This window comes from Dipodomys ordii, unplaced genomic scaffold (genome assembly GCF_000151885.1).
Source record: "Dipodomys ordii isolate 6190 unplaced genomic scaffold, Dord_2.0 Scaffold67, whole genome shotgun sequence".
In the NCBI taxonomy this organism is placed as follows: Eukaryota; Metazoa; Chordata; class Mammalia; order Rodentia; family Heteromyidae; genus Dipodomys; species Dipodomys ordii.
The window spans coordinates 1,092,634-1,109,494 of NW_012267283.1; the positions used below are offsets into that span (position 1 = coordinate 1,092,634).

The following is a 16,861-nucleotide window of genomic DNA, read 5'->3' on the forward strand; positions in this document are numbered from 1 at the left end:
CTGAGTCATAGTAGGACTCCCCAGCATGGTATGTCCAAAGTCCACAGAAGTCATGTGACTGAGGGAGACCAAGGCCTGAGGAAGAGTTCTGGAGTCCAAGCCAAGTGAGGAGGGCGTTTGAACAGGAAGGATCCCTCGTATGAGAACGCAAGAGTACAAGCAGAGCGAAGGGATGAGAGATCAGGCAGTCTAAGCAGGTCCACATGGAGGGGTGGCCTGTAGTAGGTATGTGACCCCAATTAGGGAAGACTGTATCCACTTAGGAAACCAGTGGATTCTTAAGCAATTTGAAGAGATCTTTGCCATGGGGAAGCATGACCAGCAAGCAGTGTTTAGGTCAGAGCCTTGACTGAAGCTTGTGTGTAGCAGGGGGCCCGCATGACCTGTTTGAGCCCAGGCATTACAAGGACAGTGTTCACATGTGGAAGCAAGAATGATGGGAGGTGCAGGATGTCCGAGCTGGAGTGGAGGGCAGGAGAAAGGGAGTGGTGGTGATCAGCGGTTACCTTGAGATAATAACACGTTTGCTCAAAGACAGTGATGACAAATTTAACCAAAGGCAATCAGAATTTGTTAGGGAGTTATAAGCATGGGAAGAGCCTTGTTGATATGAGATCGGAATCATAGGTATTTCTGTTAACTCCATGAGACAGAGTACATGTATGCATATACTACATACACATTCAAACGTGTTTATCTACCGAAGGGTATCCATTCCTTAATTCTGTTCACTATGTGGGCCTAAAGTAGTGACAGTCCAATAGCAATGAGTTCCCCAGAATCCCTAATAAGACATTTAAATTCTATTTTCTTTTTCTTTTCTTTTTTGTCTGTTATGGGGCTTGAGCTCTGGGCCTGGGTGCTGTCCCTCAGCTCTTCAGCTCAAGGCAAGCGCTCTACCACTTAAGCCACAGTGCCACTTCCAGTTTTCTGGTGGCTTATTGGAGATAAGTCTCACAGACTTTCCTGCCTGGGCTGGCTTTGAACCACAATCCTCAGATCTCAGCCTCCTGAGTAGCTAGGATTACAGGTGTACGCCACCAGCACCCTGCTTACATTCAGTTTTCTACCAAAAGAAACTACAGCTTCTTGAAGAAATATATTGTTCTAGGGCTGGAGCAGAAAGGATGCAAAATGAGCCTGGAATGTCTTGTCCCAAAAAGCAACAAAGGACCCAACCCATGGCAAAGTCTTGCCCAAATACAGAAACCAGCTTGACGGGGCAAGTAATAACCATTCCCTCACAGCAAAGAAGTTTTACCTTTCATTAAATAGAACTTGAAAGGCTGTTTACTTGGGGATCCCAACTTGATTGAGTAGAATCCTGTATAACAAGAAATAGCTTTCTTCTGCCTACTTTCTTCTTTGTTGGTAGTGGGGCTTGAACTCTGGGCCTGGGCGCTGTCCCTCAGCTCTTCAGCTCAAGGTGAACACTTCACCACTTGAGCTACCGTGCCGCTTCCGGTTTTCTAGTGGTTTATTGAAAATCAAAGTCTCATGGGAAAAAAAAAGTCTCATGGACTTTCCTGCCCAAGCTGGCTTTGAACCATGAACCTTACTCAGCCTCCTGAGTAGCTAGGATTACAGGTGTGAGCCACCAGCACTTGGCTTTTCTACTTTCTTCTGTCCTACCAGGACATCAGGAGATCCTTCTCAGAGCAAGGCATAGTTTTTGCAGTGTACTGCTCCAAGGAAGGTTAGTAGGTCCCAAAGGCAAAAACAAACCTCTAAATGAGGCTCAAGTTTCTTATTCAGAGACTCTGGACTTTTGAGTTATAAACATTGCATTAGACTTTGGGGAGACAAAAGCATGTTCTTCATGCAGGAAAAAAAAAAAAAAAGTACGGCCAAAGACTGTGGCAAAACTAGTCTGTGTGCTTACCATGAGCCTAAGACACTTGCCAGCCTCCTCTGTGGATAAGTAAGGATCATGGAACTGATTTCTGCTCTACAAGAGAAGTCATTTCTAAGCCCCAGGTTGCAAAATTTTCATGGTTACAGTATCCTTAGTACCACAACTAATTTTCCATAACACCTTTAGGCCAAAAGTTAGACCTGCCAGTTCCATTTGTTAATCAATTCCCAACAATAATAGTTCATGTTGTTTAATAGTGTCAGCAGGGCTGGGAAGTACCCACAAGACCTCTGCAATACCCTAGCACATCTGCAGACCTACTTGTGACCTAGTTGTAAACCAGTGTTGGAAAAACATTGTGCACTGCAATGTATGGCTTCTCCCTTTCCATACTTCTCAGACCTGGCATGCCAGCATGTTCCAGATGAATAGTAAATTTTGAAGAGCAACAAGATGTTGCAAATCTGTGTGGAACAAACTTTTACTGAGGTAAACTACAGTAACTTGTAGCTTTTCTGTAATTGGCAAGCATTGCTTTTTCTAACCCAACATCATCCAATATGGTAGCCACATGAGGCTACCGAGAACTGGAAATGCCTGTTACGCCATATCTTCAGATTGAAAAAAACTGAAATACAATCAAATACTGTTTTTATTACACCCAACTTTATTGTTTCAATAGAGCTACAATTCACTTTCAACACTGTAAAGCATAAAACACTGTTGTATTATACCGTCCGTACAGGAATGTACATTTTTAGTGTAACCCACAGACACATCACCAATCTAGTCAGTATCAACAAACTGATCTCATGTTGGATGACTTCTCTCTATGCACAGATGGAATAGCATGATGGGTTGACTTAGATATTTTTAAGCAGATGGCACAAGTTAGGGTACACCTATGCAGACTGGAGACAGCACCACATATGTACATTCTAACCTTAAATTGAACTATTCACTATTTTCTAGGTAAAAACATGGAAAAATATTTAAATTTTAATCAAAGGCATATTACTAAGGCAGAAGCCAGTGCAGATACAGAAGCTTGTACAACTGGTACAGTACAGAGAAAAAGCGACTAGCAAAGCACTGTGCATACATTCCACAATGGATGGATGGACAAATGGTAGTCGCAATGTACAGCAGCAAAACAAACAAAATTGTTTGTTCAGTTCAAGTGTTAGAGAAAGCACGCAATACTTAAGACAAATTTCACACCTCCATAATTCCTCAACAACGTAGTCAAGAGAAGCCACATTAACTTGTCCAAAGTTCCAACAAAAACGATCTAACCAACTTTTCACAGGCTCTGAGTGTGTAAACACTAGGCTAGATATAAAAGTTTGCTTTTTACATAAGCATACACTCAAAAGAATCTTGGAAAGATTAAAAAGAAATGATCTTAAGTATCATCATCTACCTACAAAACTGTGAAAGGAGATATTTTAAAAACACCCACAAAAAATGAAAATTTCAAGTACACCATTAAGACAGTTTTGCTCAGGACGTGAGCAAATCACATTTTTCTCCTGGAACATACTTACACAGATATCTTTTATGAACAGAGACCAATTGATTCAAAATCTGAAAAGTTTCAAGTATTTTCAGTTTAGATGAATCATGTTAACACAAACAAGGGAAACGGGGTCTATTATGTTTCAACATTCCAATTTACAAAAGAAACATCAATTTTTTTTTTGCCTAAAATCTCTAATGAATGACAGATTTTTTTGGCAATTTTTAAATCTATTGAGGAATTTCAGCTAGAGACAGATGAGTTTTCTATCATGAAGATGAGATTCTAGCTTTGTATTGGAATCTTAAAACAAGCGATGACTTTGCCCTCATAGGTTTATTCCAATCTGCAATTCATACTAAACATATTCTTGTTCAGTTTTCTGAAGCAGACTCCCAGTGTCACAAGGACTTGGATGGTAAAGCTGTTCACTACACATGCCTAAACGCCATGGAATAATTGTCACTGATGGAACCAATGAAATAGAAAACACACAGGATGACCTTTCATTCTTTGTCAGTGTTACCTGGATGACTTCAAAAAGTCTTAAGATTTCCTGTGCTAAATTATGCTTCAATAAAGCTGTAAAATGTTTGTTTTTTATTCTTAATAGATATTAGGATAAAACATCCCTTATGAAAACCTAAACAATAAACATTACTTCCTAAATTCTCTCTATAAATTATACTTTTTCAGAAAAAAAAACATTAAACCAGTGTGAATGACTCTTCAAAGCCATTTTCTTTTCATGGATACATGAAAAGAATCTTTGATTGGTCCTTCAGCAATGACATATGTAAACTATGCAAAACAACTTCATCACTTAATAATACTTGAATTTCAAGCTTTGGGGAAAGAAAGGAGGTAGGATCAGAAAGAAACAAAAAGCCTTATACCTACAAGAGGTAGAATTTCAGACCTAAGCACATTAAGTTACAGCAAATGTTCATTACTCTCAGATCAGCATTAAGGTTTGTTCACTTCCATAAGCCCAGAATTTCCTGAGGTAATTTTCTTATAGGACCTGACTCTGATGGCAACATTTAGAACTTACGTCTCACCACTGTTGAGCCAGAGGGGCTTCGCTGGACTCCAATGACCTGAGTCCCAAACCCAACTCATTCAGGGTCTTTAGTTTCTTTTTCAGTAGGAAAGTTTTATTCAGACCCCCATCAATTAAGTTTCTAAGGAACAGCTACCAATATCCATAGATTCTGTTCCTTCAAGGTCTAGTTGTACAACTGAAAACATATAATTCTATGTTCCCTTCCTGAACTTTACTTGTTATCAATAGGGTGCATTTAGATTTTACTGCATACTCTCTCTAGTATCAGGGATTAAAATATTATTTCTTAAATGGGAAAGTCAGATCATAAACCAGAATTTGGCAATTTAGAGAGCAGATTCTTCAGCTGAACATGGCAGCTACTGATAATGTTTCAGACAATCCTTATTTTAAAAAACAAAAGAAAATATGAATTCCCTATTTTCCAAATAGTTGGCAACTAAGTAGATATACCCCACTCACTACAACTACCACAGACCAACAAAACACTCCTAAGGGACCAATCAGATACAATCTAACAGCTTTTAAGTTTTGCTAAGCAGAATGTACTTCCTAATGGAGGAAGCTTTGCTTATTACAGACAAAAAATAAATAATTCTATTTGGCAAAAGATAATCCACCCAGAACAGCCAGTTTCAAGAGATTTCTTTTTCCCTAAAACCAATCTGATTTCCTAGCTCTGTTAGTCTCCTGGTGGGGTTGGCTCAGGTGCCAAGGTACTGAGCCAGTACCCAAAAGAAAGAAAAAAAAGAGGGGCCTTCCCTGACATTTCTATTTATTACATTCTAGGAAGTCCTGCACACGTATTCAAGAAGTACACTACATCCCCACTAAACCAGAATTCCAGTATCCTGCAAGAAGTTCTCTACTCTACAAACAATACAAATTTTAGTGAATCAAAAATGTTTTTATCTTTCCCCCCATGAGTATCAGAGCTCCAAAAACAAAATTAGAGATGGGTAATCCCAACTCTTCATTCTTTACCAACAAAAAAACTAAAATTCTGAAAGGTTGGATGATTTGTGCAAGGTGAGTTGATTGGCAAACTGGGCAGGACTCAGATTCTAAGTCCAGTCACATTCTCTTTCCATTATACTGGAAGGGAGAAGAGAGGGGGAAATTCCCAGAAAAAACTGTACAAATTTGTCACTCATACCATGAGTTCTTCACTTTCCCCATGATTTTGCCAACTAATTACTCTTTACCAGCCATTTATGTCATCAAAGAGAAGAGGGATGAGTGGGGAAGTTATTTTTCTAGCTATCCACCCCACCAAAGTTGCAGCTTCTACCTAATTGCTTTACATCCCTTTCTTACAATCACTTCTCCTCCCCTTTCTTAGAATCACTTGTAGCGTGAACCACCCGGTGTTTGACAAGGCTATTGTTACATTTAAATACCTTATCGCATTTATTGCAAGGGTATTTTCTATTTCTGGCATGAATTTTTACGTGTTCTACAAGGAGTGAGGTCCGATGGAAAGTTGCTCCGCAAACATCACATTCATAGGGTTTCTCTCCAGTATGAACTCGGAAATGTTCATTAAGAGATGAACTTTGCCGGAAGACTTTCCCACATTCCTTGCATTTGTAAGGCGTCACCCCAGTATGACTTCTCATGTGGCGACTGAGGAGGGAATGGGAGGAGAAAGCTTTCTTACACTCGTCACATTTGTAAGGCTTTTCTCCTGAATGAAGCCGTTGATGATAAAGGGCAGATGTAAAGTGGGTGAACGCCATTCCACAGTCCTTACATACATAGGGTTTTTCTCCAGTGTGAATTCTCTGATGGCGGGTAAGGCAAGAATTCTGTCTAAAGGTTTTGCCACAGTCATCACATTTATAGGGCTTTTCTCCAGTATGAATTCTCTGATGTTTGGTAAGGGAAGAGCTGTGACTGAAGGATTTGTCACATTCGCTGCATTTATACGGTTTTTCTCCAGTGTGAATCCGCTGATGTTGACTAAGAGATGAGCTATCACTGAAGGCTCTCCCACAGTCTTTACAGGCATAAGGTTTTTCTCCAGTATGAGTTCTTTGATGTTTCATGAGGTGGTGAATGACGGTGAAACTTTTTCCACACACATCACACTTACAGAGCTTTTCGTCAGTGGGACTTCCACGACCCGAGGAGCGTGAGGAGCTATTGCTGGCAGCTTTTCTACATTTAATACACGTGTAGGGCTTCTCTCCAGTAAGATTTCTAGGACGTTTGGTAAGTGCGGAATAGCCGAAGCATTTTCCACACTTACCACACTTACGACTTTTTTCTCCATTCTCAGGTCTCTTATCTTTATTTGTGGCTGTATCTTGACGTAAGTTCTTCTGACATTTTTCACATGTAGAGGTGCTGTTCTTAGAAGATGAGCTTTGAGTGAAAGTTACCCCACATTTACTGCACTTCTGAGACTTCTCCCCCAAACGAATTTTCTGATGTTTCTTATGTTCAGCTAGAGACGAAGAGTGAGTAACGCCCTTTCCATTCTCACTATGTTTCCGTGACTTTTCTGCAGTATGTTCTTTGCAGTTCAAGACAAGATCTGAATGGAAACTGAAGGGTTTCTTACCTTCATTAGACTGCTGAGCCTTCTTCTTCTTTAAATAAGCTCTCATATATTTGATTAGGTCGGAAGTTCGCTTGGGATTTTTTCCAGTGAGACTCTTTTCTGGGTCACTTTCTTCTCCCTTATCGCCTTTCCTCTGAGTTTTTTTCTGTGTTCCTTTGGAATGTCTCCGTTTGCCTCCATCCTCCTCAGCAATGCCGTGATGTTTCTGGAATTCTGCCATGAAGCCGTAGCCATCATCCTCGAAGCATTTTTCTATTATTTTCTCTAAAGTAAATTCTTCCAAAAGATTGTCAAAATTACTTCGGGGCTCATCCTCTAAAAGAAACAAGAAACGAAGTGTTTCCAGTTGCTATGTTTAGAACTAAAATAGGAACAGAGAGTAATGATGACAAGAAATACTACTTGGACAGTTCTCAATTAAGAGTGTTGTAAAGGCTGGGAATGTGGATTAGTGGCAGAGTGCCAGCATGCATGAAGCCCTACGTTGGATTCCTCAGTACCACATAAACAGAAAAAGCTGGAAGTGGCACTGTGGCTCAAGTGCTAGAGTGCTGGCCTTGAGCAAAAGAAGCCCAAAAGAATTGCCCAAAAAATTTTTTTTAAAAAAACAGAAAAAAAAGAGAGAGAGGTAGGGGAGGGAAGGGATAGTGGGAGAATAACGAAGGAGGGGGTAACAATGCTTGACAGGAAATGTACTCATTGCCTTACTCATGTAACTATAACCCCTCTGGACAGCATCTTCACAATAAAAGAAAAAAAGCATGGAAAAGAAAGAAAAACAATACAGGGGAAAATAGGATAAACAAAAAACGAGGGAAAATGATGATTGAAAAGTTTGTGCTTTATAGTAAGAGATGCCAGTTCTCACATTCATTTTAGATGTCTGTAATATGTTCAAATCTATTCCTTCTGTATCTAAACATTTTGCTTTAAAAAATGATCGTGCACATACCAAACACCAGGTTTGACACCAAGCACTTGATTTGCATTGCTTTACTTACTCTTCACCGAAACCCAAAGCAAGACGTGGCACTGTTCCTGCTTCATGAATGTGATAACTGGGCACACAAGACATGGGTCAGCAGCCTGCCTAAGGTTACATGTATTATGTCACATTAGCCTGACACCGAGGGACATGCTCTTGACTGATTTTATACAAAACATTCATCACATCACAGACAAGCAGTGCTAGCTAGGCTAGACTTCCAAAGGTTATCAGAAGGTCCACAATCACTTTCAAATATCAGAAAAGGACAATTTATGAAATACAAAACCCCTCAAAATCCTACTACCCAAAAGTTGCATGAATTTTCTTCTAGGATATTTACTGTATACTTTAGGTAGTAAAATATGCACAGGTATCATCACTTTTCTCGCTTATAACTGTTTCTAATCTGATAATTCTTCCTAAGGTAGTTTTAATCACTTACATGACTATGTACTTTTTCATTTACTTAGCTATTCCTTTATTGGGCTCTTATCAAATAATTAATGTTTCTAAGGCAAGGGGTGTAGTTCAGTAATAGTGTATGCTAAGCATGTATGAAGGTCAGGGTTCAACCCCTAATACCAGTGGGGGGAAAGTTATTTCCATACTACTGTCATCAAAGCAGAATTAGTAAACCAAAAGGTACAAAGATTATACCACTGTACATAATACCTAAGGAGTACAAACATCTGAAATGAGGAAAAATGATCATCTCTGATCAAATGATCTTTAAGTATTTGTAAATTTTACTCCTAATAATATTGTCTCTCTAAATATAATTAGTTTAAAATTTTGTCAGTTACTTGCTCAAATTCTCTGCTCATTTTTCTTACTTAACGATCCTTACTGACTTGCACTGATTTTACAAAATTATAGCTATTGACTCTGCTTTGTCTGACAAAAACACTTTACTCCAGTTATATGGTTGCTTGCTCCTGTAATCCTAGCTCCTAGGAAGGATCACAGTTCAAGGCCAGCTGAAGCAAAAAGATCATAAAATCCCATCTCAATCATTAAAAGTTGAACAAGATCAGAGAGACAAACAGCACATGTTCTCCCTGATATGTGGAAGTTGGATCTAAAACACCCTGGGATATTACAAATTACCCAAGATTCTAGATACTCACATAAAATGAGACCAAAAGAGGATAGTCTTAGGAGAGAATTACAAAGGTGCAAGACCCAAGCACCTCTTCATATGTATATGTAAAATAATATACATACTGAAGATATGGAAACAAAGGATCTTAAGGTTTTTTTTTCTTTTTCAATATTCTTTACCTTATATATGGTGTATACACATGCACATATGTTGGAGGGTGGGAGGAGGGCACAGAATCTGAGGGAAAAGGGTGAAAAAGGGCGGCAGTGGAGTGCACTTGATGAAAGTGAACTATGCAACTCCTGGGTGGAGATGGGAGGGAAGGAATGGGAGAGACTGAGGGAACAGTGACATTTTGCAAAAGGAAATGTACTTATTATCTGATGTATGTAAATGTAACCCCCTTGTATATCACCTCAAAAATAACAATAAAGTGAATTTTCAAAAACAAAAAAAAGTTGGGCATGGTGGTACATGCCAGCAGCCATCCTAACTATGTGGAAAGCATAAATAGGGAGATTCCAGTTCATAGCCACTTCGTCAAAAAGCAAGACCCTATGTAAAAAGTAACAAAAACCAAAAGAGTCAGAGGCCTGGCTCATGTTTTAGGGTACTTTGCCTAAAAAGCACAAAAGCCTGAATTCAATTCCCAGTACTGGGACAAAATAAAATTAAAAGGCCTGTGAATCGATTTTTGGAATTAAACTGTTCAAAATATTGCTTAAACATAAGACAACTGCTATATTTTACTTATGTAACCATACTAGACACACTCAACAAGCTGACTAAAATAAATGTGTTAGACAATGAGATAAATCACTTTTTCTTTAAAGTAAATGGAGGTATTAATAGATCTTTTTGAGGTTAAATTTTAAGAAGGCCAAAAGCTAAATTGTAAGAAGATACTGAGAAGGATAATGGGGAAAACAAAAACCTGATCTCTGTCAAATAACAGTGTTAAAATGAACATTTTCTAGCTATTAAAAATCCAAATATCTTATCCATATACTCAGACATACGTGCATTTCTTTTCTTCCTTTAACAAAAATGGGAATTTCTAAATATGCTTTCTACTGGGTGAACTCCTGCTATATCCCCCAAGATCTGAGCGCTGCTAAGAATGGGTTAGCACCCAGACCCTGAGTTCAAGCCCCATGACCAACTAAAAAAATAAATAAATAAAAGATCTAAGTGCTAAGAAATTCTTGGTCCTCTGTATATAGACACTCACCGCTCCACTTATGATGGGGTCAAGTCCATCCAGGTAAACCCCACTCTCCAGAGGGAGAAATGCATCTAATAGGCCTAAACTACTGACCATCACTCTTCAGCAACACAAAGAGTAAAAGCACTGATTGTTCCTCTTTGTGCCTGTGGGGCCACTGGAACCTGTAGTTTCAGCCTTTATCTAGCCTTACCACAGAGTATTGGACTATATACTGTTAGCCAAGAATAAGACAGACACTCAGAATTCAAGGTGCAGTTTCTACTGCTTATGAAATGAAATGCCTTTGTGCCATCAAAGTTGAAATTGGTAAGAAAAACCATTGTGGCTCCAGAACCTGTATTCCCACAGCTCCTTGTCTGTGCCATTATTAAAATACAATGTCATTATGCAGACATTAGTAGCATGGTTTAGTTGTTGTTGTTTGGCCCGTCCTGGGGCCAAACTGGGGGCTTGAACTCTGGGCCTGGCACTGTCCCTGAGCTTTTTTTGCTCAAGGCTAGTGCTCTGCCACTTGAGCCACAGCACTACTTCCAGCTTTTCCTTAGTACTTTATTGGACATAAGAATCTCACTGACTTTCCTGCCTGGGCTGGTTTGGAACTAAAATCCTCAGATCTCAGGCTCCTCAGTAGCTAGGATTACAGGTATGAGCCATCAGTGCATGGCTTTAATAATATGTTTTGTTTGGATATCTGCTTTGCTTCATGGATCTCTTATGGGAGACTGCCTGACAGCCCCTGCTGCTGCTGCTGCTGCTGCTACAAACCTACTGTTTCCTACCCATCAAGAGTACAGGGACACTTCGCCCCATTTCTTTAAGATACAGAAATCCCCTGACAGGTGACTTTGGCCCAAGCATTTTTTTTGGTCTTGTCTGAACTTTTCTTAAAATTGTTCTTCAGGTTAAGATTCTTCTTCCCCAATCTTCCTTCCTTCCTCTCCCTCTCATTCACAGAGTTTCTATCTGCACCGTGCAGAAAGCTCTCCTAGATCCCCCAGGTTCCTTGTCATTTCTCATCACTTGGAATTTTCCCCAGGAAGTCTCTTGTATGGCATAGTATATTTTGACATATATACTTCACCAGGACCCAAATCAAATGTCTTTCCTATTAAAAAGGAATATTCTAAGCCAGAATCCAGTGGCTCACACCTGTAATCATAGCTACTCAAGAGGCTGAGATGTGAGGATCATGGTTCAAAATCAGCCCAAGCAGGAAAGTGCATGAAGCTCTTATCTCCAATCAACCACCAGAAAACCAAAAGTGGTGCTGTGGCTCAAAGTGGTAGAGCACTAGCCTTGAGCAAAAAGAGCTCAAGGGAGCTGGGAAGGTGGCTCAGTGATAGAGTGCTTGCCTTGCATGCATGAGGCCCTTGGTTCAATTCTTCAGCACCACATAAGCAGAAAAAGCCTGAAGTGGCGCTATGACTCAAGTGGTAGAGTGCTAGCCTTGAGCTGAAGAGCTGAAGGACAGCGCCCAGGCCCAAAGTTCAAGCCCAACAAAAAAAAAAGAGAGAGAGAGAGAGAGCTCAAGGACAGTGCCCAGCCTGAGTTCAAGCACCATGACTCCCCCTACCCCCTCCCCCAAAAAAGAGGAATATTCTAGATTGTCATTCTGGGGATGGCATGTTTTTGGTCTACTGAAAGTGTGTTCTTTTGCTAATGAAATGTCCTATACTTTCAAAATAAAAAATAGAAATATTAACATTCCAGGAAGGGAAACACTCTCCTTTAACCATCTTTTTATTTTAACAGTGGCCTGTCCAGCTTTCATAAGGTCACTTCCCAACTCACTTGGTAAACAACCATTTTCATTGTCATATCTTTCACCAACTTACCTGGTCTCGAATCTTTTGAGAGTTCTTTTTCCAGTAGTTTTGGCAACTTAATCCACTTTAGCTGAGAAAGCAAATTGAACTTGGACACTGGAAAGCCTGCTCATGGAGAAAAGAATAGAAAATGATTGTACACAGAATACAAATGCAACAATATTCCTATATAGACTCTGGTTTTCCAGAAAAGACAAAACATGTAATTTTGAATCCAGGAGCCAGTGGCTCATGTGTGTAATCCTAGCTACTCAGTAGGCTAAGATCTGAAGATCTTGATTGGAAGCCAACCCAGGCATAAAAGGCTGAGAGACTTTTATCTCCAACTAACCAGCAAAAAGCTGGAAGTGGTAGAGTGCCAGCCTTTAATTAAAAAGCCACGTAAGAGTGCAAGGCCCTGAGTTTAAGCCCATGCTTGGACATACACACACATACATGCACACACACACACACACCACATATAAAGATTCAATATTAGAACTCAAGGAAGAAGGAAATGGAGGAAAGCATAGCACTTAAGACCCCACTGATGTTCCATAGTTCCAACTTGATGAAACTAAGATCTAGTTTTAAGAGGAAAGAATGCAGAAAATATATTTTTAAGATCTATTTTTAGGATTTTTTTTCAGGTTCTGAATGCCCAGAATAACAAACTTAAAGCATCTCATACCCACAGCACAGAGACAGAGGCTGGACCATGAAGAAAGAATCTCTTTACCCAGTGATTCCAGATTTCCTAAGCTTTCCAGCAGCACTTCCTTATACAGCTCCCGCTGAGAAGGCTCCAGCTTCTTCCACTCACTTCTGGAAAAGTCCACAGCCACTTCTTCAAACATTATGGGTTCCTAGGATACCACAGGAATTGCACTGCATCATTCCCAACCTCATACTTCTCCAAATCTTTAGATTTGGTTACAGAGTGACCATTCTGATGGTATTCAAGCTTTTAAGATTTCCAAAGCAAGACAGTGTAGCTATTACACCACTTTTACTAAGATACAGAAAAAAGGTATTATACACTCCATGACTTTCCTACTCAGAGTCTGGTGGTAAAGCACCCTACAAGAATTCTCTAGATCATTTAACATTGATCAAGTTAACTCCTTATACATTGATTTTCTAAGATTAAAAGGCAAAGTAGAAAGGAAAGGCATGACTTGCATCCTCAACATTTTCAAAATTAATGTAAGTTCATTTACGTCACTCACTAACAGCCCAGGTACTTCAGTTAAGAATGAAAACCAAGCTGGGTGCTGCTGGCTCATGCCTTTAATCCTAGCTACTCAGAAGGCTGAGAGCTGAGGATCGCAGTTGAAAGCCAGTCCAAACAGGCAAGTCTGTGAGACTCTTATCTCTAATAAACCACCAGAAAACCAGAGGTGGTGCTGTGGCTCAAGTGGTAGAGTGCGGGCCTTGAGCTGAAGAGCTGAGGGACTGTGCCCAGGCCCAGAGTTCAAGCCCCATGACAAAAAAAAAAAAAAAGAAAGAAAGAAAGAATGAAAACCAGTGAGAGAAAACTTACACTTGACCCCGTGCTTGGAGGAACAGCCACCATTTCATCTTCTAAGTTCTCCTCTTTGCAAGCAACAGAATCTAGGAAGGTTAAAAAACAGTCCATCATCTTTCAGATGGATTCTTCAGGCAAATCCTTTTATGTTTCCAAATATACAAGGGGGAAGTCACATCAATTTCTTCCATTATTCAACACAGAACTTACATGTCCCTGGATGTGTGTGCAGATTTGGGAAGGCCACATATTTATTTATTTAGTTAGTTATTATTTGTTGGTGGTGGTGGCCTGTACTCTGGGCCTGGGCACTGTCCCTCAGCTCTTCAGCTCAAGGCTAGCAGTCTACCACTTGAGCCACAGTGCCACTTCCAGTATTTCTGCTTATGTGGTGCTGCGGAATTGAATCCAGGGCCTCATGCATGCAAGGTAAGCACTCTACCAACTGAGCCACCTTCCCAGCCCAAGGTCACAAATTTCTGCAATGCATGTCTCCAGTGTACACTAGCTCAGTGTTAGAGCTCTAATTCAATTCAATTCAGTTCAGACACTGAGGATAGGACACGGCATCAGATTCTACAGGTGGAAATTTCAGCCCTACAACACAGTCCCCTACTTCAGATGCCTGTCATAGCTTCTGCGATTCCTCACCAATGTCTAGTGGCCCTGTCCTTAGGTTGAATTATTTTGCTTGAATGGCTTACATAAGTTAGTGAAACACTTCACTTTCTAGACTGCAGTCAGATGCAACAGTCAGGGCAGAACATACAGGCGGGGCTCAGCGCCTCTGAAATCACTCAGGGCTTGGACACAACCTGACACAAATTCCTTCAAGGTCCTCTGCAGGAACAGCACCTCCAGGAAACTCCATGTTGGATATCTTTTCCCAATACTATCCTTTTGGGTTTTGTGTGTGTGTAGTGTAGTAGTGTTGTAATGTGTGTGCCAGTCCTGGGTGCTCTCCCTTAGCATCTTCACTCAAGGCTGGTGCCCACTTCCAGCTGCTTGGTGGTTAACTGGAGATTAAGAGTCTTAAGGACTTTCTTGCCAGGGCTGGCTTCAACCCGTAATCCTTAGCTCTCAGCCTCCTGATCCTTTTAGATTTTTAAGATTTTTATTGTGTCGATGTGACTGATTAACTAATTGATTTTTAGTTCAGCCTTTTGCCCCTCTTGAAGTAGAGGTTGGGCTGTGAACTACAAATCTCTATAGGATACAAGATGGTTCCTCTGGCAACCAGCCCCCTAGGCTGTGGTTTCTTAGGTACTTTCCAAAAACCAATTCATTAGCATACTCAGTAAGGTATAATAGTATAATAGTAAGACTGTCACCTTGATTGCTCTGAGCTGATCCAGAACAAGTTTGAGGAACTGAAATGGACCAATATTTTAATAAGATACTTATTGTTGTTCAGTTGGGAAATTATAAAGGTGATAAGGAACGACAGGCTGGGATTATGACTGAAAATGCAAATATATATATATATATATATCTTTGATATCTACTTCATCAAAAGATGCTTTCAATTTCAAGTGCATTCCTTCCAGAACCTCTCAGCTTTAAAATATTTAATTAGCACAATAGAGAGTTCTTAAACACTCCATAAATTTATATGCTGTATTTAGGCAAGAGCACATTTTCTTTTTTATCTACTATTTCATTTCCTACTCCTGGGACAATGCTTTGCTCAAGCGTCACCCAGTTATTTATTGAATAAAGGTACCAAGCTGGCTTCAAGATTGACTCTGAGAAACAGAGATGAGACTCAAGTGGTAGAGCACCAATCCTGAGCAAAAACACTTAAGCAAGAGCATGAGACCTTTCAGTTCAAGGCCTAGTACTGGCACAAATGGCCACTAGATTCCTACAGACTGAAGAACTTGGGGATGATATGTACCGAAAATCCTCAGAAGCTCACATGAGGCAAAGTATTTTTCCAATTATACCCTATCTTCTTAGGAAGGAACTGCAGTCAGTTTTATTAAAACTAGTAAAAATTAAGAATCAGACTTACATAATCAAAGACATAAGCGCTCCTTCTAGAATGGAACACTGCTGAGATGTCCATCCAGAGGCTTACCTCAGGAGAAGTACTCTGTTGCAGCAATACAACGTTTCTACCATGAGTTCTGAGATAGACAGGGAAATGGTGTGTTTATCTCCAGACTGTACTTGTGAGTATACGGTTACCTGATTCTTACTTTTTAGCCTTAAGACTCCTCCTTAGCAGAACATAGTTTCCTTTGAAGAAGAATCCACTTACTTTCTTGTGTGTGTGTGTGTGTGTGTGTGTGTGTGTGTGTATGCTGGTACTGGGCTTGAACTTGGGGCTTGGGTGCTGTCCCTTAGCTTTTTCACTCAAGGCTGGTGCTCTACCCTTGAGCCACACCTCCACCTCTGGGTTTCTAGAAGTTAACTGGAGATTAAAGCCTCACAGACTTTCCTGCCTGGGCTGGTTTTGAACTATGATCCTCAGATCTCAGCCTCTACGTATGAAGGACTATAGATGTTAACCACTGTCACCCAGGTAGTAGTTCACTTTGCTAAACTGAGAATTGCCCCCCTCCTCCTGCCACCAGTAACTCTCACCTTCCTTCTCTTCAAGTGTTTCGAACAAGTCTTCCATCAAGGTCACCACATCCTCACTGCTCTCAGGACGTTGTGATTTTACCCAAATCCTCATCTCCCCAGGCAAAACCGACAGGAACTGCTCGAACACCAAGAGCTCTAAAATCTGTTCTTTTGTGTTAATGTCGGGTCTCAGCCACTGTGTGCACAGCTCCCAGAGTTGATTCAGGGTTTTCCTAGGTCCAGCCTCTCCTGAGTAACAGAACCACCTGAACTTCTGCCTGAAAGTATCCATTCTTGGGGCCTTGTTTACTGCACGCAAAGCCACAGATGGAAGGTTTGGGGAGGCGGCCGTCATCTTGTTCAAGGGGACTACAGCTTGCATTGTGATCACCAGCAGGAATCTAGATCCTTTTAGACTATCTGAATATCAATACTGTCCACCAACACACTATACAAGTAAACTATGAAGAGCTCCAGCGATCCAATTTACAGTCTTGCAGAAACTGTCAAGGAGAATTAACAAGACATTAAATGAGTAAAACAAGCTTGATAATTCTGGAAACATTCTTTTGGTTCAGATATATGCCTGATTGATATGAATAATTTATACAAATATATATATATACAATATAT

General features: G+C 40.3%; 1 protein-coding gene across 1 annotated transcript; it reads right to left on the bottom strand.

Moving 5' to 3' along the window:
* Positions 1 to 5,633: 5,633 nt before the first annotated feature.
* Znf483 (zinc finger protein 483) lies at positions 5,634 to 16,583 on the bottom strand. Its single transcript, XM_013023223.1, has 5 exons — positions 16,247 to 16,583; positions 13,673 to 13,743; positions 12,869 to 12,995; positions 12,156 to 12,255; positions 5,634 to 7,305 (listed from the first exon to the last, which is right to left on the bottom strand). The coding sequence occupies exons 1-5, from the start codon at positions 16,581 to 16,583 to the stop codon at positions 5,760 to 5,762; spliced, it is 2,181 nt and encodes a 726-aa protein (XP_012878677.1). The 3' UTR covers positions 5,634 to 5,759.
* Positions 16,584 to 16,861: the final 278 nt, after the last annotated feature.